Source organism: Dreissena polymorpha, chromosome 14, assembly GCF_020536995.1.
Source record: "Dreissena polymorpha isolate Duluth1 chromosome 14, UMN_Dpol_1.0, whole genome shotgun sequence".
Classification (NCBI taxonomy): Eukaryota; Metazoa; Mollusca; class Bivalvia; order Myida; family Dreissenidae; genus Dreissena; species Dreissena polymorpha.
The window spans coordinates 42,341,885-42,368,149 of NC_068368.1; the positions used below are offsets into that span (position 1 = coordinate 42,341,885).

The 26,265-nt window shown below is 36.2% G+C and overlaps 2 protein-coding genes across 2 annotated transcripts in view; one reads left to right on the forward strand and one right to left on the reverse strand.

Annotated features, from left to right (window-relative positions):
- LOC127858455 (NPC intracellular cholesterol transporter 1-like) overlaps positions 1 to 5,666 on the reverse strand; it is a 51,265-nt gene extending 45,599 nt beyond the window's left edge. Inside the window, exon 1 of the mRNA XM_052395630.1 lies at positions 5,291 to 5,666. Coding sequence (XP_052251590.1) covers positions 5,291 to 5,347 — 57 coding nt within the window. The 5' untranslated portion in view covers positions 5,348 to 5,666. The remainder of the gene's footprint in view (positions 1 to 5,290) is intronic.
- A 110-nt stretch (positions 5,667 to 5,776) lies between these two features.
- Positions 5,777 to 26,265, forward strand: LOC127858459 (peflin-like). The gene is made up of 6 exons (XM_052395643.1): positions 5,777 to 5,931; positions 11,603 to 11,648; positions 12,232 to 12,312; positions 15,093 to 15,251; positions 18,712 to 18,855; positions 24,443 to 26,265. Exons 1-6 carry the CDS (start codon positions 5,914 to 5,916, stop codon positions 24,667 to 24,669), a joined length of 675 nt encoding a protein of 224 aa, XP_052251603.1. The 5' UTR covers positions 5,777 to 5,913; the 3' UTR covers positions 24,670 to 26,265.

Genomic DNA, 26,265 nt, shown 5'->3' on the forward strand with positions numbered 1-26,265 from the left:
CACAATCAACGCCGTATATCTTTTTTAAAGATATTTCTTGTTTATATATATCAAATGAAACATTTCGTTAACTTCCGTATGCAGCTCTTTGGCTTGAACCTACCCGGTAAGTAAATATAATATTGACAACTTGACAACACTAAGTTATCAATTCCAAAGTATTTGTAAGCAACAAATCAAATACACCAATTTCCCAATCTGACGACTTCACAACGCAAATTTTCCCCATATCAGTTTTTTTTCAGGCCAATTTTCCTAATATCAGTTTTTTTTTCAGGCCAATTTTCCCAATATCAGTTTTTTTTCAGGCCAATTTTCCCAATTGGGCTGGTACTGGTACTTTTACAATTGGGAAAAAATAGCTGTTGAAGTATTGATTCTTATCTTGCAAGTGGAGAATTCACAGCACAGTTAGTAAGGTCAACAAAAGGTAAGAGCCAATATAGGGAATTCAATAAATCAATTGCAGTCTTACCTTAATGAATTCAAGCCATACATATGCCAAGGTGTACTGACGGAAAATTTGGTTATCAGAAGAAATTAATCTTTGTATTTCAATACACCAACTGACCCTTAGCCACCAATTGAGTAGGCAAAACAAAACAAATAAATATATATTGCAGAACAAGCAATACACAAATAATTCATCATCAGCGCTTTTTCTGTTTAACAAGCACTTTTAAAATGTCATGAATACGCCAAACTTTGTAATGCTCTTATATTGGTGTCATTTCAAATCATATGAATGTGTCAAAATACATATCAAAGTGGGAAAGGGTTAAGCTAGCTTTTTTCAGGGATATATTAGCAGGACACACTGGTAGATGGCCCCTTACATATACATGTATATGTGTGTTGGGCTTCCAGCTTTTCTGAGAAAATACCAGGGCTTTTTTCTTTATTTGGGGAAAGGTCCTGACTTTCAGTTTTTGGAATTTTTTATAGACAAAACTGAGAAAGGGGGGAAAATGTCCAACGTAAGCTTGAAATTTGGGAAAATAACATCACTTAAGGGGTGTTGCGGCAGTTTATTTAACCGAGGATATATTTATAGCAACACCGGTGATGCTATTATCAAAACTCAAGATTTTTGTTATCAGTATCATCAGAAATGACCGAGTTGGTTCATAATACAATTGTCAGTGGTTCGATCCCAGGTGGGGTTAACATTTTTTTTACTTTTTTTTTCTTTCTTTAATTTCATTCTTGTTTTATACTAGACTGCACAGGCTAATCTGGGACGACACTTTACGCACATTCATTAAGCCCAGTTTTCTCAGAACACGACTCATATGTTAGTTCATAACCCTGCATTATACAATGGACAAAGGTCAAGAGCACTCATGGTAGTTGTTTTCCTTAGTTATTTATGATGCTCTTCTATTCATTACGCAGCGACAAAATTTAATGAATACAATAATAATAAAACCTCATATTTTATTGCTAGTTCAATAATACTGATACTAATTTTTGGTGGTACTTCACAACACTTCCCTCTGTCTTAACTGAGAAATAAAAAGTTTAGTGAAGAGAATACAACTAGGAGTACAAATTAAACAATACAAATTATAAATTATATAGATTTTTTTACACACAATTCTTATAATTAAAACATACTAACAAGTGCTAAAAATTGTACATTTGAGTTAATCTGCTATTTGAAAATGCACTTTATGCACTACAGCAGTAAATTAGGACTGTTGAGAATCAATCAATAAATGTTTTATATTTGCATTTGTATATAAATCTTTGTAAGAAGATAAGTTTTGTTTAGATTTAATCACTGTGAGAGTTGTGATGTACACATTTGTGTTCTGTAAGAATTTCCAAAAAATAAGGACATACTCTTAAATCTTCCAGTATTCTGAGGTTAATTCAATTCAGGTAAACAGTATGAGGATGTTTAAGTTAATGTCAGTCAGAGAACAATTGTGACTTGAACCATTTACATCCGAAAAATATCATAAACAGACTTTGGTTTAAGGATGTGTTGCACACAGTCTGCTTAGGCTAATCAGGGATGACACTTTCTGCTTTAATGGTATTTTTCGTTTAAAGGAAGTCCCTTTTTATGGAAAATCTAAATTAAGCGAAAAGTGTCATCCCTAATTAGCCTGTGCAGACTGCACAGGCTAATCTGGGACGACACTTTACGCACATGCATTATGCCCAATTTTCGCAGAACAAGACACATGTTCTGTGCTATCTGAACTAAATGATAACTGGAGGCTTTATCTACAAAGGTGTAGGGGAAATGTAATTAATCTTGAACTCTTTAAAATCGCACCAATTGATACAAATCACCTGATGTTACAAAAATAAATAACAGGTTTCCAAGTCAAGTGTTCACAGACTACATGTGTGTAAGAAGTTAGTTCACCTTACCAACAAGTACAATACATTTTTAAGGGCATTAATCTACAGATTGTTTTAATAACTTCATAATTATACAAATGTAACTAACTGTTTTTATATTTAATATTTACATCCATTATATCTACGTTAACACTTTAACTTCTACATTTGTATTGAAGAGATTTAACGCCCTATAAGCTTGCAAAGAAGAATTCAACTGAAATAAATAATTTTCTACAATTATTTAAGGCAGCATTTTGCATGTACTGAAACCTTTTAAAAACTCTTAACACTGGGACAATATAGCAAAGACAATTAATAGAAGTGTACTATTTTAATAGAATAATATCGCTCTTCTAACAGCTTTAGTGAGATACATTGTATCAATATTCTATGAGCTATGAAATTGTTTATTTAACCCTTTCAGTGCGGGAACCAAAGTTTGAAGGCATTTGCAAACAGTTTGGATCCAGATGAGACGCCACAGAACATGGCGTCTCATCAGGATCCAAACTGTTTGCTATTCTGATAATATTCTTTGAAAAAAATCGAAGAAAATGCTAATTTTAGAAATTCAGCAGACGACATTTTAGCAGACGACAAATTTCCCAGCATGCAAAGGGTTAACAAGCAGTAAGCCCAGACTTTCAATTTGGATGATGTGGTGCTGCATGCAGCAGAATCTTATACGCTGTTTGTCAGCACAAAAGATGAACACTTAATAAATAAGCACCAAAAATTTGTAACTAGAGTTTTTTAAACGTCTCATTAGAAATACAAGTCTGAAAGAGTGCTTTCAATTTCAAATTAAATATACCCGACATCAAACTATTTAAGTTTGAAATGATTGCCACCATGGAAAGATTGTATCAAGCTTCTACACATCTAAAGGTCTTTTTCGACATTGATATTACTTGTAAGCAGACAATTTCACTGGAAAAATAAACATGTTTGCCAGTACAATTACCAATCTAGGACCAGTACGGAATAGGATTTCCAAACCAAATTCTTTATTGTTCAGATACTTTCTTCTTGTTAGAATTACTTAGATGTGAATATTTTGGTATCTGGCAAACTTTAATAAATGAACATCTGTGAAAAAAGTCACTTTAATTAGCTTTGCAAGTGATTAAGTGTTACCTTAATGAACGCTTAATTTATACTCAGTTTTATTGTTGATCATGTAAGAAGCGCCTATGCCCATGGTTATTGTTTATCTACATAGTAAAAAAACAGGTATTCTCTCGGTACTAAAGAAATAAACATTTGAGACTCAACACCATGTCTATATATCTGATAAACTATTGAATAGAAAATAATATTTGACTTTATTAATTTCAGAATAATCTTTTATATCGAAAAACCATAATTTTTAAAGTAGCTACAACAAAAACAGCACTACTATCCATCATTCTTTTTAATCATCACATCAGTCATTTCTGAGGTAAAATGGTTAGAAAATATTAAATCAAACATGAATAAACAAAGATCTGACATTCAATAAACAAGAGGCCCATGACGGCCTGAATCGCTCTACTTGCTGGAATCAATAGGGCTCAAGCCCTTGATAGTATGAACAATATGAGTAAGTTTTAAATAAACAGACCCAAAATGGGAAATTTATCGCATTAACAAGAAGAAACGTAAAATTTAAACTTCAAATGGCTCCTTTTCAACAATAAGTTGGACAAATTTTCTTCACTCTCAATAGGTTTCTGGTCCTTGATGATATAAAACATCCGTTGAAGTTTCAAAAGGATAGAACTTTATATGTAAACAAACAAGAAATGTGTTTGTCGCAAACACTATGTCCCCTTCTGCGCTGCTTTGAATTATTTTGTTTGACCTTTGACCTTAAAGGATAACCTTGACCTTGACCTTTCACCACTCAAAATGTGCAGCTCCATGAGATACACATGCATGCCAAATATGAAGTTGCTATCTTCAATATTACAAAAGTTATGGCAAAATGTTAAAGATTTTCTTTTTTTTCTAAAATTCAAGGGGAGATAATTCTGGACTTATAAGTCCGATACTGTTCATTTTCAATAGGGTTTGACTCATCATTCAGATTAAGACACTGTGCAAGTTGGGAAATGATTGGATGAAAACTGTGGACTTTATTGCGTAAACAAGCCTTATTTCACAATTTTCTCAAATTCAAGGGGAGATAATTCTGGACTTTTTACTCAGATGTACCCCATTTTCAATAGGGTTTGAGTCCTCATTAATATAAAGACACTGAACAAGTTTTAAAAAAATCTCATGAAAACTGTGGACTTTATTGCGTAAACAAGAAAAAGTCTAACGCACGCATGCATGGACGGACGAAGGAAACCATGCCATGACATAAGCTCTTCAGGCCTTCGGCCAGTAGAGCTAAAAACAACAATCAATAAAGTTAATACCAATTTAAATTGTTGGAATTTAAGTCACAAAATTGAATAAGTATCAGTTATTTTTAAGCCATATCCTTATTTTCTTTTTCAATCAATTAAACACTAACAATTCAAATATTGTTAGTATCTGACCACAAAAATATTCAAAATAAATTGATGGTGTGTAACGCCAAGAATTTTAACAATATTGATTAAGTCTGACCCAAGAATTCGCAAGCCGACAAACAGTGACGCACAAAGAAATCAAACAAGTAAAGAAGTTGAACAGGTAATTTCATTTCATTATGAAGTTTTAGCCAGTCTGAGTTTAATGTTTTACTACAAAGAATTACTGATACTGGCAACGGGAGACGTTTTCTAGCAGAGAAAACAAGTAGGTCACACAGGTTTGTTTTTAAACAAAAGCCATGGTTATTTATCAAATACCTTGAGAATTTCCAACCTGTTAGAATACAGGGCAAGACTTGGGGTATAGAAACTATAATTAATTTTTAAAAGTTTTACTTTTAGCTCATTAAGAAAATCACACTTCTTACCTTTGCAAATCCAGTTAACACAAGAACCAAACTCAACAACGTCTGCATCTTCTTCATACAGTCTTTACTTTCAAGATCAATTTTTTTATGACTGACGCCTGTGGTTGAAACTGACAGTAAAATATATTTTTTAGATTTCAATCATCGGTGTCAACAATGAATCTGATTTATTGACAGCGCATCGTTTTAATACAAAACCATTTTAAGCAATTTTTGAAAACAGATAACTCCTTTGCTAATTATATGATGGTGTGATTTTCAATGTTACACTAATGTTTGTACTTTGAAATGACTTAAACATGGGCTGAGTGGGTAAGGTCCAGATAGTGACATTTCCTAGTGACAAGACGCTCTTTCGATTTCTGTCGCACCAAACAAACGCCTCGTGACGCTGATCAATCGTACGATTGTTCTTGGTTGTATCTATATACAAACTTTTATTTTAAACGATATTAAAACAGGTTTTCAATCTAATTATCATAATATTTGAAATAAAATAATTATAAATTGTTACGTTACATAAAATGGATTCGCCTCAAATAATCTGTTATTTCATGCGTTAATAACTGTAAAATTGAAATAAACAATTTTCGTTCATAAAAGAGTCTACAAAAAAATTCAACATGGCCGGTTACGGAGCGGTATGAATCAGGAACTGATTAACCTGCGCTTTTGCATTAAGTCGTTGAAATAATTACTGTTATAGTGTTTTTAAAGTGAAATGTTATATATAAAAAATCATTTTCGTCTCGAAATTATTATCATTCAACGTCCCAAACTTTGGCAAAATAATGACACCATTTCGAAATCAATTTCAAACCATGGGCATGGACTCCGGTCTGAGTCTAGATGAGCATGATGAGACGGGACCTTATCGGCAAATAACTTAGTCACGTGACCAGTAGCTATCGATTAGCGTACATTGAAGCGCCGATGTTATACATTTTGATGTACCCACTCACGTCTTGTTTTAAATTATACTTTCATTTCGCGGCCGATTTTGCGCCAAGACCGTAGCATCAGTTTGGTGCGTTAAGACCGTGTACTACTTTCTTCCGTTTTCATTTCTTACTTTCTTTCATTTTAATGTCATAAATACTGACCTGTTATCTCATGCTTATACTTTCCAAGGGGAAATAACTCATCCGGAATTTTAACTGGGAATCCGCCACCTCAATACCGTAATACAGGCCAGGTTAAACATAGTGCAATGCAACCTAGCCAAAAATCGGTAACCAACCCTCAATATTCTTTCCAGATCAACCAGGTGTATACGTGTCTTTTACGGCTCTGAATTAAAATATTGTTTTTCGATTTATTTCACTTGGTTGATTGGGGTTTTGAATAGATAAATTGTGTTATTTATCTTTTTATTTCTCATTCGGATTAATTTGTGTGGATTTAATGGATTTTGTTTCATTTGTAAAAGGTAAGCCATGCTTGTTTTTATCGAACAATGGTTTATTTCAGACTTTAATTTCTACCATGCTGGGTGTTTTCAGGCGCGAACGACCACGTGCAAAACGTGCTCTTCTAATACATTGCTAGAACGTGCAAAGCATGTTCTTCTTATGTGTTACGAGATCGTGCAAAGCGTGTTCTTCTATTGACAGATTGTTTATCATTTGCCATTGTGTGCAATAATGATTTTAACGATCCGTATGACAATCTAATTGATCGTCATTTTATTTTTCATCTGTTTTGAATTAAACTTTTGTTTAATTTATGATCTACGGCATTATTATTATAATTTTCATTATGGTCAAATAATGATTTTATGTGCCGTATGATAATCTGGTCTGTGACCAGTTTATGGTTGAATATGCTTTGCTCTTGTTTTTCATATATTCGACTACATGATGGTCGCAGAAACAAGAATGGATAAATACCCAGTGACTTCGCAGATCATGGATGATAGTTGCAGTATCAGTCACCGGGTATCGGGCACGATCGCGACCGTACTATGCTTAGTCTCTTAGACAGTTGGTCAACATCAGACCATATGGCGACACCCATCAGCCGGTCTTTGCCCGATGGCATTGGTCAAGGACATCGACCAATGCCAGACTATTTGGCATCCGCCATACGGTCATTATCCGGTGACAACACTGGTCATGATATGACCGGTACGTCACCGGGGACGTTGATCACGGACCTTTGATCGACGTCTGACCGGCCGGTCAGGCCATTGATCACCGGTCCGGTCACCGGTCATGTCAACGGTCTGGTCATTGATCACTGGTCCGGTCACCGGTCATGTCACCGGTCCGGTCATTGATCACTGGTCATGTCACCGGTCGGGTCATTGATCACCGGTCCGGTCATGTCACCGGTCCGGTCACCGGTCAACAGTCATCAGTTAGGCCTGCCACCGATAACACCAGTCACCGGTCAAGAAGAAGAACTCGGTCTTCATCATTGAATTATTCTCCTATTCGTCGTCGAATACATTGTCTTCATCAAGGAGTAGACATCGGACACGCTCTTCTTTGTCGAGCAGTTCTCATCGTCGCGGCTCTCGTAAGTGATCACGTCGTCACTCACGGAGACGGTATTCTAGAAGATCTCGGTCTCATCGCAGCCGATCCACATCTTGACAGCGCAGCCGATCCAGACTTCATTGAGCACAACAGGATAGTTATCGAACATACCTCTCCTTCATTGAGCAGTTCTCTGTGTGGTACGCTCGTAAGCGATCACATCAATGCTCACGGAGACAATATTGTAGAAGACAATATTTCCAGCGTAGAAGAGCAATATTTCGGCATCGCAGTTATATGGATGTCGCCACTTCTCATGTAGGCGTTAATGAACCTACTGGTCATAGATATACATTTAATTTAACATAGATAAAATGAGATTAATTGTTTTTTTTCTTTTTGCCTTCAGTACCATTTCGCAGAAAAGTCCGCGTCTGTTTTGGTTATTATTTTTGTAATGAACAAAATTATGGCTAGTATTTTCTGAAGGCCAGTGTGAGCACTGGGTATGATATTTGCAAAAGTTAAAGTTATAACTCGTCAGGCTGCCCAAAACAGAAGAAAAACTTCATATATATTTATATTTCTGAAAACTATGAAACGTTTGCTTTCTAATCATATATAATTTATCAAAATCGGCAGAGAAATGGAAGTATAATTAAAAAAAGATGTTAGTGGGTACATCACAATTTATAACATCGGCGCTTCGATGTACGTTAATCGATAGCTACCAGTCATATTTCTAAGTTACGACACTGTTAAATGCGTGGGGGTAAAACATAAAATGTTTATTTTTTGTGTTTAACGCACTATAAATCCATTAATAACAATGGAAATATACTAAAAGTTATAATTTTTTGAAAGAGGAATTAATAATCAACAAGATAACGTATAAACCAATAAAATCGGATGATTAGTTTTTGCATAACATTGAATTTACTACAGTAAGGGTCAAATACTCGATTCAACTCCTGTCAATATACGCTCCGTGTTCAAACCAAATTTTGCGCAATGTAACACATCAAAAAGAAATTTGGCTTCTAAATTATGCACAGGATGAAGAGGATACTTTGATGAAAGATAGGTTGGGTGTATACTATATAAGCAGTGAAAATGTAATCTTGACCTGCATTTTTTAATGGAAAACCAGATTACTGTTGAAAATGAATCTGACCGATATCAAAATGGTCCCGAAATTTCTTAAAACAGACCCAAATGTGATTGTCTCATTAAAGCAGTCAAAATAATGCACACATTAAACTTAGTTTTATGATTGATTAAAACATAATGGTATGCAGAATGTGTACCTTTTTGTTTTGGATTCAAATCTGTAGTAGATGGCTTTTTTTGTAGAATTTGATTTGATGAATTGATTTGATTAATTTTTAAACATTATCAATAGCCACCATTCTGTGTGTGTATAAACAATCTTTACATTACTTTGTATATGTTCACAGTTTCATAAGTTTCAATTTGCCAAAAAGGTTTGAAATGCAGAATTGCACACTTAAATTTGTGTACGCAAATGTGCAATTTTTAGCGAGGCTGTTTTCGGAGAAAACCCGGGCTATTTTTACAGCCAGCTTGTCTGTCATAGGGGTCGTGCTAAAACCTTAACATTGGCTCTAAAATAAAAGTGCTTCCACCTACGACTTTGAAACTTCATATGTACATGCACCTTGATGAGTTCTACACGCCACACCCATTTTTGGGTCACTAGGTCAAAGGTCAAGGTCACAGTGACCTCTAATATCAAACTTTAACATAGGCTCTAAAATCGAATTGCTTCCACCTACAACTTTGAAACTTCATATGTAGATGCACCTTCATGAGTTCTACACGCCACACCCATTTTTGGGTTACTAGGTAAAAGGTCAAGGTCACTGTGACCTCTAATATAAAACTTTATCATAAACCTTAACATTCGCTCTAAATTCAAAGTGCTTCCACCTACAACTTTGAAACTTCATATGTAGATGCACCTTGATGAGTTCTACACGCCACACCCATTTTGGGTCACTAGGTCAAAGGTCAAGGTCACTGTGACCTAAAAAAAAATTCTGACAAGCTTTCGCAGCCAAGCGTGGCACCCGTTATGCGGTGCTCTTGTTAAAGAATGTGATTATTCATTTGAATGCTTGCTTTATGCTGTTTACCTTGAAAATACGTACTAAAATACTCAAACTACCTTACTAGGGAGGAATTTACAGCAAAACTGACACAGGTATTATCATAACCTCCTAATTTTGATTATATGCATGTCCTTAAGCTAGCCATTAAACCAGTTCAAGTCCCAATATTTTGCATCGACTGTTCCAATGTGATGACACCAGCTTAAGCAGGGGGTTCACTGTGTCAGAAAAAGTTGTTGTTACTAAACTTTAAATAAGTTCGGGCCAATTTTGTGTCCATAATAATATTCTTCTTTGTTAGTGATCATAAATAATGTTGACACATTTCAAGTCTAAATAAAAGTGAATGTCACTATGAAGTAGGGTGAAATGCTTTATCGTAATTGTATTGTAATATAATTAATAATTATATGAGACATTTATTTTATCTTACTTTATTTTAACACATTTACTAATGTTGTCAACATTGTTGACATTATTGGACATTGGCAGAACCATGATGATCTCTAAATAACACCTTACCAACAGATTGCTTCAATCCTCACTTCTAAGAAGATCTATATTTGTTGAATTAAATACTATCTGGCCCTTATTCTTGTTAAATATAATCATGATTGAAGACAGACAATTACACTGCTGCTTAACATGTGAAAAATAGTGGACTATGAGTCAAAACTCATTAAAAAAAGATCTGAAATCCATAAGTTTAAGTGCTCACAAAATTGTCATGTTTTAAACAATTTTTTGCCGACAAATGGTTATAGTTTTATTGTCAGTGACTTTTTTTGCCCAATTGGGAAAAGGACCTGTACCAGCCCAATTGGGAAAATTGTGCGCACAAAAAACTGAAATAGGGAAATTTGCGTTGTGAAGTCTTGATGTTGGGAAATTGGTGTATTTGATTTTTGGCTTTCAAATGGATAATTATCCCCATGCTTTTTCAAAAGCGTGGGAATATTGTGGTTCTCTCCGCCGTCTGCCTGTCCATCCATCTGTCCGTCCTGGCCACTATCTACTCCTACACTATTAGCATTAGAACCTTGAAACTAACACACATGGTAGCTATGAGCATATGTGCGAGCGTGCACTATTTGGAATTTTGATCTGATCCCTGGGTCAAAATTTATGGGGGTTGTGGTGAGATTTTCACTCATTTTTATGCCCCCCCCCCCCCCCTTTGAAGAAGGCATAAGCCACACCCACTCAAAATTGCCTTTTACATTAACTTCTTCATTTCTACACCGATTTACTTCAAATTGATACTGAACCTCTCTTATGACAATACTGTCAATCTCAACTATGCATGGCCCCATTACCAACCCTGGGGCGCCTCCTGGGTCAAACATGTGGCATGGGGATATGCGTCGGCCTCTGCTGCGCCATTTCTAGTTGAATGTTGTTGAGTTGTCTATATTATATATACTTAGGTTTAAGCCATAGAGCTGTAAAGGGAACCTACGGTAACTAAATGTTGCATTTTATTCATATTTTATTATTATTTTTTTGAGAAACCTTCAATTGGGAATTTTTTTGACAGAAATCGGGAAATTTGTAGTTTTTTCCTCAATGGGAAAGTGCCGTTCTATGGTTCTTTATAAACAAGGAAAAACTATCTGATTATATATGACCATTAAAATCTTTGCTCTATTCACATTGACATTTCACTGTATCTGTCTATGGCTTCTTTGTTCATCTTGCAGCCTCAATATGGACAGCCAGGATATGGTGCTCCACCGGGACAACCAGGTATTTGTACTCACCCTCTGCAAATACATGTACCTTACTCCGTCATTACACTTATGACTGCCTATTATACTTTTGTTAGTCCGCACACTGTGTAACTAGAAGAGAATGTACAGTGTTAATCATTAACTTATCTGAGTAAGATGTCATTTGGAATCCATACTTCTCAAATTTATAAGTACAATCCAAGGTAAGTAACAAGCTATAAAAGGGAGATAATTTCTAAACTTGCCAAATGATATATTGAAATTTGATTTCAAAGCGGTGCAATAGGGGGCATTGTGTTTTTGATAAACACATCTCTTGTTTCCATCTATTTTTTTTTTTAAATCTACTGATCCTGCAATAAATGAAATGGTACTTTGGTTAAGTTGATTGAACTGATGATGTGGATAGAGGGCCATATGGGAAATATGCACTTGATTTTAGTTCTTTTGTGAGACAAAAATTGTAGTTGCTATGGTTACAGAAATAAGTGTAAACTAAAATCAACTGTTCAATACTAGTGAATCTGAACCTGAAGGTGGTGCATGCGTGGTCATATGGCAGCTATTATTTGGTTTGTTAATTTGAAGCCCTGTTTCAGGCTATGGGGCGCCTGCAGCTGGGTATGGTGCACCAGCCGGAGCATATGGTCAGCCAGCACAGGGATACGGGCAACCTGCTGGTAAAGCATCTTTTCAGTACACAGCTGTTTTTCACCTGTATTTTTTTTTTAAACAGTATGTCAGTTATATTATATAATTTATCAAAAATTGTGCAAAATTGTAGGGACAACAAAAAAAGTTCACACCAATTTGATTGTGTCTGAAAACATTAAAGATCCAAAAATATACATAAAACGTGGTACAATAGCTTTGAAACTTATAAATACAATATTTTTAGCCTGTTTGCTTTACTACTGACCAAAATGTTGCTGTCTGCAAAATGCTTTGGCTAAGGTTAACATGCAACATCCCCATTCTGTATTCAATGAAAACTTTACATGTGTTTGGAGTTTGGTTGTGTGAGATTACAGACTAAGTTCCATGACTATGACCTGCAATTTTGCAAAATTTTTGCAATAACAAAAATCAGGCTATTATTGGCTTGCAAATAACTCCATATGGCTGTGTCTTCTACAGATGTTGTATATATAGAATATTATGTGAGTTTTGGATAAAGATCAAGTTTATCATGCAAGGCTTAGAACCGATGTAGTGCGAGGCTTGCCAAGCGCTAACATGGTTTGAGTCCAGCATGATAAACTTGATCTTTATCCAAAACTCACATAATATTCTATTTATCCTATTATTTCATTCATTTTTAGAGAGGCTGTTTTTGGAGAAAACCCTAGCTATTGTCATAGCCTGCTCGCCGTCCGCTGTAGGCGTCGTGCTAAAACCTTAACATTGGCTCTAAAATCAAAGTGCTTCCACCTACAACTTTGAAACTTGATATGTAGATGCATCTTGATGAGTTCTACATGCCACACCCATTTTTGGGTCACTAGGTCAAAGGTCAAGTTCACAGTGACCTCTAATATCAAACATTAACATACGCTCTAAAATCAAAGTGCTTCCACCTACAACTTTGAAACTTCATATGTAGATGCACCTTGATGGGTTCTACACGCCACACCCATTTTTGGGTCACTAGGTCAAAGGTCAAGGTCACTGTGACCTCTAATATAAAACTTAAACAAAAACCTTAACATTGGCTCTAAAATCGAAGTGCTTCCACCTACAACTTTGAAACTTCATATGTAGATGCACCTTGATGGGTTCTACACGCCACACCCATTTTGGGTCACTAAGTCAAAGGTCAAGGTCACTGTGACCTCTAAAAAAAATAATCTGACAAGCTTTCCTAGCTGAGCGTGGCACTCGTTATGCGGTGCTCTTGTTTTATTAATAATTATCAAATATCGCATTTTTTTTACGATTTTATCTGTCTGTAGTTGACAAAAACAGATTTTCCGATTTTTGGAAAACCCAAAATCTGATATAAAAATAGCGATAGTATAAAGCTTAAGTTTATACGATCGTTGTTATACTATCGATTTTTATCTGGTAATAGGATAAATAACTTAACATGATGGTATGTTTTCAGGGTCTTTATGAAAATTCACTGACCAATAACTTTGGACAGCTTTTTTTAACCAGATTATGCCCCCTTTTGTACTTGTAAAACTTCTGTTTTGGTTTGCTTAAGATGAAATGAAGGTTAAGATTTTTGCATGCAACAACTACATATCTCTGTAGCTACCGTATTAAATATTTAAGTGAAGCTTCACAAATGTTTTGGGGATCATCTTGCAAGGTCAAAGACCAAGGACAATACCACTGACCTGCAGAGTCTTTACCCTTTTTGTACTAAAGAAATTCAAGTAAATAGGACAACTTTGATCTCTAGGTGACATGTATACCTAGGGTTGGGTTGCATTTGGGGATAGTTTGGTCAAGGTCACTGTTGCAAAGAATATATGAAGAGTTTGTGTTAGATTACTTCAGAAGTTAAGTTATGATGGAGATGTTGTGCTTAGTTGTTGTGTGTAAAAAAAATAGGAAGGTAAAATCCTGTTTATGCCAGGGATTGCATCTGGGGCCAGTTGGGTCAAGTTAATTGTTACAAAAAGCAGAAAAAGAGTTTTCGCTCAATAATTTAAGATTGGAAGAAGGCATTTTATGTAATTTTAAATTTAAGTAGTTTACATGCAGACTTATTTTGGGATTTTATTTGGGGGTAAGTTGGGTCAAGAGCGCTGTTACTTACAATAGAAAAACTGTTTCCACTTAATATCTTGTCCAGATGTAAACAAGTATTGTATTATAATTTTCTGTGTAGGTAGCTATGATGAAGACCTTTCTTGCAAAGTTAATTAAATTCAGCTATAAGAATCGGTTTAAATTTGCAAATTTAATTTATTTGCATGGTCAAGTATAAATATTACAGTTTAGTTTGTAGTATAACTACTAAAGACATTTAACTTCAAACTTGCCTGTATTTTCATTATATTAGGTGTTTGACAGAAAACATACATTATACTATATCAAAGCAGAAGTACAGTCTATCATGCCATCTTAGGACAGCTCTGATTTTGTCCTGTTATACTTTCAAAATTCCTGAAAAGAACGAAGATCACAATCATGTAAAATCTGAGGCAAAAAAATGTAACCTGTCAGGATTGTTCATGTTGATGAAAGTGCATAAATTATATAAACACCTTTGTACATGTATTATTGCTTCATGCAAATAAACACCAATATTATGAGAAATTTAGGCCAAATTCATGTGCGTAAAGTATCGTTTTAGATTAGCCTGTGCAGTCCACACAGGCTAATCAGGGACATTACTTACCTTATGAAATGGATTTTCAGTTAGAAGAGACTTCTTTTTAACCAAAAATTCCGTAAAAGCAGAAAGTGTCATCCCTAACAAATATAATTCCCCCTTCCACAATTGCAGGCCAGTGGGGAGCCCCTCAGATAGACCCCCAGATCCAGTCCTGGTTTATGGCCGTGGACTCGGACCGCAGTGGCAGGATCTCCGTGTTTGAACTGCAGCAGGCTCTTGTGAACGGCAACTGGACACACTTCAACCCAGAGACATGCAGACTCATGATAGGTGAGTATTGGAGCTATGTAGACTCATGATAATTGAGAATGGGAGCTATGTAGACTCATGATAATTGAGTATGGGAGCTATGTAGACTCATGATAGGTGAGTATAGGAGTCATGTAGACTTATGATAAGTGAGTATGGGAGCTATGTAGACTCATGATAGGTGAGTATGGGAGCTATGTAGACTCATGATAGGTGAGTATTGGAGCTATGTAGACTCATGATAATTGAGTATGGGAGCTATGTAGACTCATGATAATTGAGTATGGGAGCCATGTAGACTCATGATAGGTGAGTATAGGAGCCATGTTGACTTATGATAAGTGAGTATAGGAGCTATGTAGACTCATGATACAAGTGAGTATGGGAGCTATGTAGACTCATGATAAGTGAGTATGGGAGCCATGTAGACTCATGATAAGTGAGTATGGGAGCTATGTAGACTCATGATACAAGTGAGTATGGGAGCTATGTAGACTCATGATAGGTGAGTATGGGAGCTATGTAGACTCATGATAAGTGAGTATGGGAGCTATGTAGACTCATGATAATTGAGTATGGGAGCTATGTAGACTTATGATAGGTGAGTATGGGAGCTATGTAGACTCATGATAAGTGAGTATGGGAGCTATGTAGACTCATGATAATTGAGTATGGGAGCTATGTAGACTTATGATAAGTGAGTATGGGAGCTATGTAGACTCATGATACAAGTGAGTATGGGAGCTATGTAGACTCATGATAGGTGAGTATGGGAGCTATGTAGACTCATGATAAGTGAGTATGGGAGCTATGTAGACTCATGATAATTGAGTATGGGAGCTATGTAGACTCATGATACAAGTGAGTATGGGAGCTATGTAGACTTATGATAGGTGAGTATGGGAGCTATGTAGACTCATGATAGGTGAGTATGGGAGCTATGTAGACTCATGATACAAGTGAGTATGGGAGCTATGTAGACTTATGATAGGTGAGTATGGGAGCTATGTAGACTCATGATACAAGTGAGTATGGGAGCTATGTAGACTCATGATAGGTGAGTATGGGAGCTATGTAGACTCATGATAGGTGAGTATGGGAGCTATGTAGACTTATGATAAGTGAGTATGGGAGCTATGTAGACTCATGATAAGTGAGTATAGGAGCCATGTAGACTCATGATAAGTGGGTATGGGAGCCATGTAGACTCATGATAGGTGAGTATAGGAGCCATGTAGACTCATGATAAGTGAGTATGGGAGCTATGTAGACTCATGATCAGTGCTCCAGATAACATGCGTAAATGCGTAAAAACGCATTAAATTTCTTAAATAACGATTTAGATTTAGAATCCTTGCGTAAAGTTACGCATTGCAAAAATAAAACACGAATTCAAAATTTTCGAACGTGCGTAAAACTTCCAGTAGCAAATTATATACGGTAAATATTTCATCCCGGTTCTGACTCTTCTAGGCGCTCAATTAAAACTACCACTTTAAGTCAACGTCACTCAAGCGTTTGCTGTGAGGAGGAGTCACACCTTAGAATGGTCGAAAGGCCAAACGATCTCCATTCTGTTCTCCCAGTATTGCAGGCGTGTCATTACTGTTTATTGTACCTTTTTAATTACACTTATCGTAATTTTTATACACAAGTAATATACTGTATACCTATTCAAAATGTAATTACAATTAAATGTTAAATATAGTTTTTGATATGACTTTAGCGGCGACCAAAAGGCCATTATGACCTAAGCCGAAGTGTCAGTGACTGTTTTACATAAAAAATCAAAATGGCCGACCAAAGTGGTGTATCGAAGCGTGGAAGTCAAAACAAAGCCATTTCAGTGTCAAAAGTCCACGCTGCATGTTCTTTCAATTAGCAAGAAACGGAGAAGGAAAGCCAGGTTTTTTCAAGACTATAAATCAAAATGTTGAATTGTCAAAAATAATGAATAAAAAAAAAATTGGTAATATATCGTTAAGAAATAATTTTATTAATAGGGGGTAAAATAAGAATTAATTTCTAAAATAGGGAGTAAATAAGAATTTGACCAAATTTTTATCTGGAGCTCTGCATGATAAGTGAGTATTGGAGCTATGTAGACTCATGATAAGTGAGTATAGGAGCCATGTAGACTCATGATAAGTGAGTTTGGGAGCTATGTAGACTCATGATAAGTGAGTATTGGAGCTATGTAGACTCATGATAAGTGAGTATGGGAGCTATGTAGACTCATGATAAGTGAGTATGGGAGCTATGTAGACTCATGATAAGTGAGTATGGGAGCTATGTAGACTCATGATAAGTGAGTATGGGAGCTATGTAGACTAATGATAAGTGAGTATGGGAGCTATGTAGACTCATGATAATTGAGTATGGGAGCCATGTAGACTCATGATAATTGAGTATGGGAGCTATGTAGACTCATGATAATTGAGTATGGGAGCTATGTAGACTCATGATAAGTGAGTATGGGAGCTATGTAGACTCATGATAATTGAGTATGGGAGCTATGTAGACTCATGATAGGTGAGTATGGGAGCCATGTAGACTCATGATAATTGAGTATGGGAGCCATGTAGACTCATGATAGGTGAGTATGGGAGCTATGTAGACTCATGATAATTGAGTATGGGAGCTATGTAGACTCATGATAAGTGAGTATGGGAGCTATGTAGACTCATGATAAGTGAGTATGGGAGCTATGTAGACTCATGATAATTGAGAATGGGAGCTATGTAGACTCATGATAAGTGAGTATGGGAGCTATGTAGACTCATGATAAGTGAGTATGGGAGCCATGTAGACTCATGATACAAGTGAGTATGGGAGCTATGTAGACTCATAAAAGGTGAGTATGGGAGCTATGTAGACTCATGATAGGTGAGTATGGGAGCTATTTAACTGCTCCCTGGGCATTTCATTATGGTGACTTAAGATAGGTAAGGTAGAAATTAAGCTACAGGATGCACTTCAACTTTGTTTAATCAACAAATGTTCGCAAGTTTGGTATTAAATGAACAAATGTTCACAAGTTTGGTAAAAATAGAAATAAATGTTTATCTAACAAGTTTTTTAATGCAAATAAAAATGTGAGTGCTATGGATAAAAAATTGGTCAATATGTTGTGATGCTCTGATAACTCTTTTTCACTCATATGTGCTTTATGAGGCGTTTGTAGTCTCTTAGAAAATCAAATTAAATTTAATACCTTTCGTTCTAGATTTAAGTTTCAACAGCTTCATTTTCAACTCTAAGGTACTGATGAGCAGCAAACAGTATAAAAACCTGAACAGACTGGGAGTTATTTGCAGGCTGTTCTGGTTTTATGCTGGTTGCATATATCTATATAGCTATTTTCACTTTGCTTCTGAGCGGTAAAGGGTTAATGGCTCAAATGATACTACATGTATACTCTATTTTGGCAGATTTCTTTTACAAAATATTGATTTTTTCAAGAAAAATGGTACTGTTTCAGCCATGTTTGACAAGGACAACACAGGCCAGATAGAGCTGGCAGAGTTCCAGGCCCTGTGGACGTACATCCAGCAGTGGAAGGGGGTCTTTGAGCGCTTCGATGCCAACCGCACTGGACACATAGAGGCACATGAGCTGGGTCAAGGTGTGTGAAATATAAGCTATGTTCTGGGTATATTGGGCTTAATTCATGAGCCCAAAGTGTCATCTCAGTGTTGTCCGCGCAGGCTAATCTGGGATGACACTTAATGGACATGAATTAAGCAAAGGTATTCCTGAACAAGTCACATATTGAGCTTTTGTGATCGCTTATTGTCGGTCGTGCTTCGTCCGTTGTCCGTCGTGACATTTGCCTTGTTAACTCTCTAGAGGCCACATTTATTGTCCAATCTTCATGAAATTTGGTCAGAAGATTGGTCTCAATGATATCTTGGATGAGTTCGAAAATGGTAACGTTTGCTTTAAAAACATGGCTGCCAAGGGGCGGGGCATTTTTCCTTATATGCATATATAGGGCTATAGTAAAATCTTGTTAACACTCTTGAGGCAACATATATCGTCCGATCTTCATGAAACTTGGTCAGAAGAAATTCCAATAATATCTTGGACGAGTTCGAAAATGATGCCGGTTGGTTGAAAAACATGGCTGCCAGGGGGCGGGGCATTTTTCCTTGTATGGCTATAGTGAAACCTTCTTAACACTCTAGAGGCCACATTTATTTTCCGATCTTCATGAAACTTGCTCAGAAGATTTTTCCGAATGATATCTTGGATAAGTTCAGCAATGGTAACCTCAGCTTGAAAAACATGGCCCCCAAGAGGCGGGGCATTTTTCCTTATATGGCTATATATGGCTATAGTAAAATCTTGTTAACACTCTAAAGGCCACATTTATTGTCCAATCTTCATGAAACTTGGTCAGAAGATTCATCCCAATAATATCTTGGATGAGTTCGAAAATAATGCTGGTTGGTTGAAAAACATAGCTGCCAGGGGTCGGGGCATTTTTCCTTATATGGCTATAGTAAAACCTTGTTAACACTCTAGAGGCCACATTTATTTTCTGATCTTCATGAAACTTGGTCAGAAGGTTTGTCCCAATGATATCTTGGATGGGTTTGAAAATGGTAACCTTTGCTTGAAAAACATGGCTGCCAAGGAGCGAGGCATTTTTAATTATATGGCTTTATGGATACAGTGAAATCTTGTTAACACTCTAGAGGCCACATTTATTGTCCAATCTTCATGAAACTTGGTCAGAAGATTCATTCCAATAATATCTTGGACGAGTTCAGAAATGATGCCCTTTGGTTGAAAAACATGGCCGCCAGGGAGCGGGGCATTTTTCCTTATATGGCTGTAATATAACCTTGTTAAAACTCTAGAGGCCACATTTATTGTCCAATCTTCATGAAATATGGTCAGAAGATTTGTCTTATTGATATCATGGATGAGTTTGAAAATGGTTACGTTTGCTTGAAAAACATGATGCCAAGGGTCAGGGCATTTTTCCTTATATGGATATATATGACTATAGTAAAATCTTGTTAACACTCTAGAGGCCACATTTATCGTCCGATCTTCATGAAACTCGGTCAGAAGATTCATTCCATTAATATCTTGGAGGAGTACAAAAATGATGCCCGTTGGTTGAAAAACATGGCCACTTTGGGGGCAGGGCATTTTGCCTTATATGGCTAAACTAAAACTTTGTTAACACTCTAGAGGTCACATTTATTTTCCAATCATCATGAAACTTGGTCAGAAGATTTGTCCCAATGATATCTTGGATGAGTTTGAAAATGGTTTTGGTTGCTTTAAAAACATGGCCACCACGGGGGCGGGACATTTTTCCTTATATGGCTATATATGGCTTTAGTAAAACCTTGTTAACACTCTAGAGGCCACATTTATTGTCCAATATTAATGAAATTTGGTCAGAAGATTGGTCTTATTGATATCTTGGATGAGTTTGAAAATAATTATGTTTGCTTGAAAAACATGACTTCCAAGGGGCGGGGAAATTTTTCCTTATATGGCTATAGTCAATCTTGTTAACACTCTAGAGGCCACATTTACTGTCCGATCTTCATGAAACTTGGTCAGAAGATTCATCCCGATAATATCTTGAAAGAGTTAAAAAATGATGCAGGTTGGTTGAAAAACATGGCTGCCTGGGGGCAGGGCATTTTTCCTAATATGGCTATAGTAAAACCTTGTTTACACTCTAGAGGCCACATTTATTTTCTGATATTCATGAAACCTGGTCAGAAAATTTGTCCCAATAATATCTTGTTATCTCAGGTGAGCGACTTTGGGCCTTTCAGGCCCTCTTGTTTTGCTTATTTGTGAGGGCCATTTTTGTTGAATATTCATTTAATTGTTCAAGCCATACTACTCACCCATTTGTCAGCGTCTATGTAATACTTTGGTTAAGTTAAATGTGCAGTATCCCTATTTCGTTGTTTCTACATCTGGTATTCAATTAAAACTTAAAACATATTTCATTGGGGTCTGTGTGTGAGGTCACTGACCAACTTTCATTACTCTGACCAACTATGTAGCACAAAGATCCCCCAATTGTCATAATACATTTCATTATCCCCACGCTTTTTGAAAAAAAGGTGGGGATATTGTGGTTATCTCCGCCGTCCGTCCGTCCGTCTGTCTGTCCGTCCTGGCCACTATCTCCTCCTACACTAAAAGCACTAGAACCTTGAAACTTACACACGTGGTAGCTATGAGCATATGTGCGACCCTGCACTATTTGGAATTTTGATCTGACCCCTGGGTCAAAAGTTATAGCAGTTGGGGTGGGGCCGCGTCAGAAATTATCACTCATTTTTTTAGGTTATTTTACATTTACTTCTTTATTTCTACACCGATTCACTTCAAATTGATACTGGACCTCTCTTATGACAATACGGTCAATCTCAACCATGCATGGCCCCATTCCCAACCCTGGGGCGCCCCGCCCACATAGGCCACACCCACCAAAAATTTCCATTTACTATAATTTTTTCATTTCTACACGGATTCACTTCAAATTGATACTGAACTTTTGTTATGACATTAGGGTCAATCTCAACTATGCATGGCCCCAATCCCAACCCTGGGGCGCCCGCCCACATAGGCCACACCCACCAAAAAATTCCATTTACTTTAACTTTTTTATTTCTACACGGATTCACTTCAAATTGATACTGAACTTCTCTTATGACATTAGGGTCAATCTCAACTATGCATGGCCCCATAACCAACCCTGGGGCCCCGCCCACATAGACCACACCCACCCAAAATTGCCTTTACTATAATTTCTTCATTTCTACACCGATTCACTTCAAATTGATATTGAACTTCTCTTATGACAATACAGTCAATCTCAACTATGCATGGCCCCATTACCAACCCTGGGGCGCCCCGCCCACATAGACCACACCCACCCAAAATTGCCTTTTACTATAATTTCTTCATTTCTACACCGATTCACTTCAAATTGATACTGAACCTCTCTTATGACAATACGGTCAATCTCAACTATGCATGGCCCCATTACCAACCCTGGGGCCCCGCCCACATAGACCACACCCGCCCACAATTGCCTTTTACTATAATTTCTTCATTTCTACACCGATTCACTTCAAATTGATACTGAACTTCTCTTATGACAATACGGTCAATCTCAACTATGCATGGCACAATTACCAACCCTGGGGCGCCCTGCCCACATATGTCACACCCACCCAAAATTGCCTTTTACTATAACTTCTTCATTTCTACACCAATTCACTTCTAATTGATGATGAACTTCTCTTATGACAATACGGTCAATCTCAGCTATGCATGGCCCCATTACCAACCCTGGGGCACACCTAGGTCAAACATTCGGCGTGGGGATACACGTCGGCCTCTGCCGCGCCATTTCTAGTGTTATTATTTGTAAACAACTTCTTCATATCTGTTAATCTACTACAGACATTGAATTAAAATTTATATATGTGTTTTTGGTCTTTGTGAACATTTACTTACCAAGACCTTCAACTGTCACCAGCTTTTCAACAAGATTTTGCCCCTTTTTTACAAAAGTCTAGTTTAAGTTAGCCTGCAAGATGGGATTTAGATTAAGGTTTGCCTGCAGCAAGTACATATCTCTGTTACTACAGCAGATGTTTTATTGAACTTTTGCACAGACCAAATTGTGTGGTCAGTCTCTGCAAAATAAGACGACTATGCCCCCTTTTTGTACCTATAAGTGTTTTTCCCTGGCCCGTTTTGCGTGGCGTTGTGCCACGCCGCCTTTCTTAAGCGCCACTCTGCCCTTATCAAAGGCAAAAGCCGTTACGCACCCTTTTTGATAACATCTTAAGTGCTCCTTGACCAAACTTCTAAGCAGACTAGTATCAGATTATGGCCTCAAAGCAGCGAAGATTTGCTTGGTTTTGTATTAGTCATGCGTGAATAACCCTGTGTCATTATCAATCCACAATTTCAGTGGCTTTGCTTTACCAAGCACACTTATCGGTCCGGTATAATTATGTACTCGGCAATGATAAAATCATGGAAAGTTACTTCAGAGACTTTCGATATAAACCTCAATGCTATCCTCATGGTAATTGTGCATTTCATTAATAATTCAGTTATATCAAAACATACATTTGTATGTGTAATTAAATTAATAAAACACAAACAAGTTATATCTTTATCATTATCGGTTTTAAGATATTTAATTATTGAAATAATAACTGTAACTTATACTAAAACAAAATGCAAATCGAGTTATTGTTAGCGTTCAGTTACTTGCAAAAACATCTGATTAAGAGTTTCGTTAGAAAATGGGATAAAACAAACATGGTTTCATTTATGTGTTAGTGTATTATCAGATTCATATGCATATATTGCTTTATTATGTTTGTCGTGCTGTACAGTTTATTGAAACAGCATGGAACTAAAATGGACATTGCAAAGTAAATATATTAATATAAATGAAAAGAAATTAAATAAATTACCATTAAATGTGCTTGTTTATATGTATATGTTTTTTTCCACAACTGCCTCTGATCAAAACCAGGTATTCACTGAACGTTTTGGCCCTTTTTTGCCTAAATTGCGCGTTAAAATGCCCTTTTTGAAAGTAATATGCCATGCCGCTTTGCCCTCTTGGGAAAAACATTACCTATACAATCAAGTTTATCGCTTGATAGATGACAGTCAGGATTAGGGTTGCATGCAACAAGTAAACATCTCTGTAACAACTACAGATATTGGATTGGAGCTTCTTAAATTTCTTCTGGATCCTCGTGCAAGATCAAGGCTTGTTACTCAGCAATCTACAATTTAGCAGAATTATGTTTATTTGTACAAACGCTTTTACAGAATTGTTCATCTTAAGGACTCTTCTAAATGAAATCCATTCTAGGTGGAAAGTGCCGACTGTGCAGGCTAACTTGGGATGAAACTTGACAGACATGCATTGAGCCCTGTTTTCCCTTAACCCTTTGCATGCTGGGAAATTTGTCCTCTGCTAAAATGTCATCTGCTGAATTTCTAAAATTAGTATTTTCTTCGATTTTTTTCAAAGAATATTATCAGAATAGCAAACAGTTTGGATCCTGATGAAACGCCACGTTCCGTGGCGTCTCATCTGGATCCAAACTGTTTGCAAAGGCCTTCAAAATTCGGTTCCCACACTGAAAGGGTTAATGCAGCTCAATCCATAAACATTCTGTTTTCAGCTCTGTCATCTATGGGTTACAACCTGTCACCTCAGTTCATGCAGATGTGCATCTGTAAGTTCGACATCCGTGGCCGTCAAAGCATGAAGCTCGACGACTTCATCCAGTGCTGTGTAATGGTGAAGTCGCTCACTGACATGTTTTCTGCACGTGACCCGCAGCGCACTGGTCGCATTAACGTCTCGTACGAAGATTTCATGACCATGTCAATTATGAACAAGGCATAGACACTGCAAAACTTGTGTTCAAATTGGTGATTGCATGAACATTGGACTTTATTATTAGGCGGTGTGTACGCTTCTACAGATTTTCTTTCTAGTTTTATAATATTTTATTTGACAGCATTTATTACTTGGTGTTTGGTCATTCCTTTGTTATGTAAGAACTTGTAATCAATTAATATCTATGTTCCTAATTATAAATAAATGAAATTTGTTGTATAGTCTAAAATGTATTACTGCTTTTTTATTCAACCCTTTGCTGAAATGTTTTGATAATGTTATATCATTGAAATAGCTCTTCCTTAAAGTAAAATATAATAAATAATTTCAAAATTCTGTTGGAGTTTCTATTTTGATTGGGTCTATAACTACGGTATTTACTCTCACAAACAGTGCTCATAGCTTTTGTGCCATGGTAGCTCATGTTGCAATACTTTTTAAATTAAATTCACATGTAATCTGGGCTGAATTGAGAACATGTGTTTTGTTTTGTTGGTAAATTACACATATACAATGTTATATGTGAGATTGACTTGGATTTTTTATGGAAAATACTGTGTCCTTCATTAAAAAAAATTGTATACATGTATGTAGCAACTTAAGATATGATTTTCTTTTAAATCAATTTTTAACTAACATTAAGTATTGTTTATTTGGACTTTTAAAATAGATTTTTTTGTTTCATTAATGTAAATCATGTTCATTTATAAACAAAATTTGTTAGCAACTGATAATTTCTAAATTATCTTCATGATGACAATTTTGAATACAATTTACATTAAAATTATACTCATAAGTGCTAAATGTATACTCATTAGTGCTGCTAAATGTATTTGTATGTACATTTAATAATAAACTTTCTCTATTTTGAATGAAATGATTTTTTTTTAATGGTTAACATCTGTTTTTGTCTTATATATAAATATTTAATTTTCTCTACTTTGAATGAAATTAGATTTTTAAGCTTCCCAAAAAAAATTTGGGGGGAGCATATAGTCGCCGCTTCGTCTGTCTGTTTGTCCTTCCGTCCGTGCACAATTTTTGTCCGGGCTATTTCTCAGCAATTAATGACCGGAATTCAATTAAACTTTATGGGAAGCTTCACTACCAAGAGGAGATGTGCATATTATCCGCCGGTTCTGGTCGGATGATTTTTCACAGAGTTATGGCCCTTTGAAATTTTCCATAAACTGTACATATAGTGCAATTCTTGTCACCCCAACTACTGACTGGAACTCAATGGGAAGCTTAACTACCTTGAGGAGATGCGCATGTTACTTGTGGGTTCTGGTTAGATGATTTATTTAGAGAGTTATGGCCCTTTGAAATTTTTAAGTTGCTAAACCATCCATCGTTTTATTTTGTCCAAAGTTATGCCCCTCAAGACGTTTCCTTTTATCTGAATATATAGTGCAATATTGTGACAAAAAAAAACTTTGGGGAGCATCACCCGTCTCCGACGGTTTCTTGTTGTAAATGTTTTACAGCTTTTTTTCTAAAGGTTTTGTGAAATGTGTTTATTTATCATTATACCGAAACTTGTTGGTTTACAATATGTTTGTACTTATTACTGGCAAACAAATAATAACTAAATCAATTCAA

Bases quoted from the DNA above. Each gene is read 5' to 3' on its own strand.
- LOC127858459 (XM_052395643.1), top strand. The intron at 11,649-12,231 runs GTATTTGTACTC...GCCCTGTTTCAG, and splicing joins TGCTCCACCGGGACAACCAG to GCTATGGGGCGCCTGCAGCT. The intron at 12,313-15,092 runs GTAAAGCATCTT...CCACAATTGCAG, and splicing joins GGGATACGGGCAACCTGCTG to GCCAGTGGGGAGCCCCTCAG.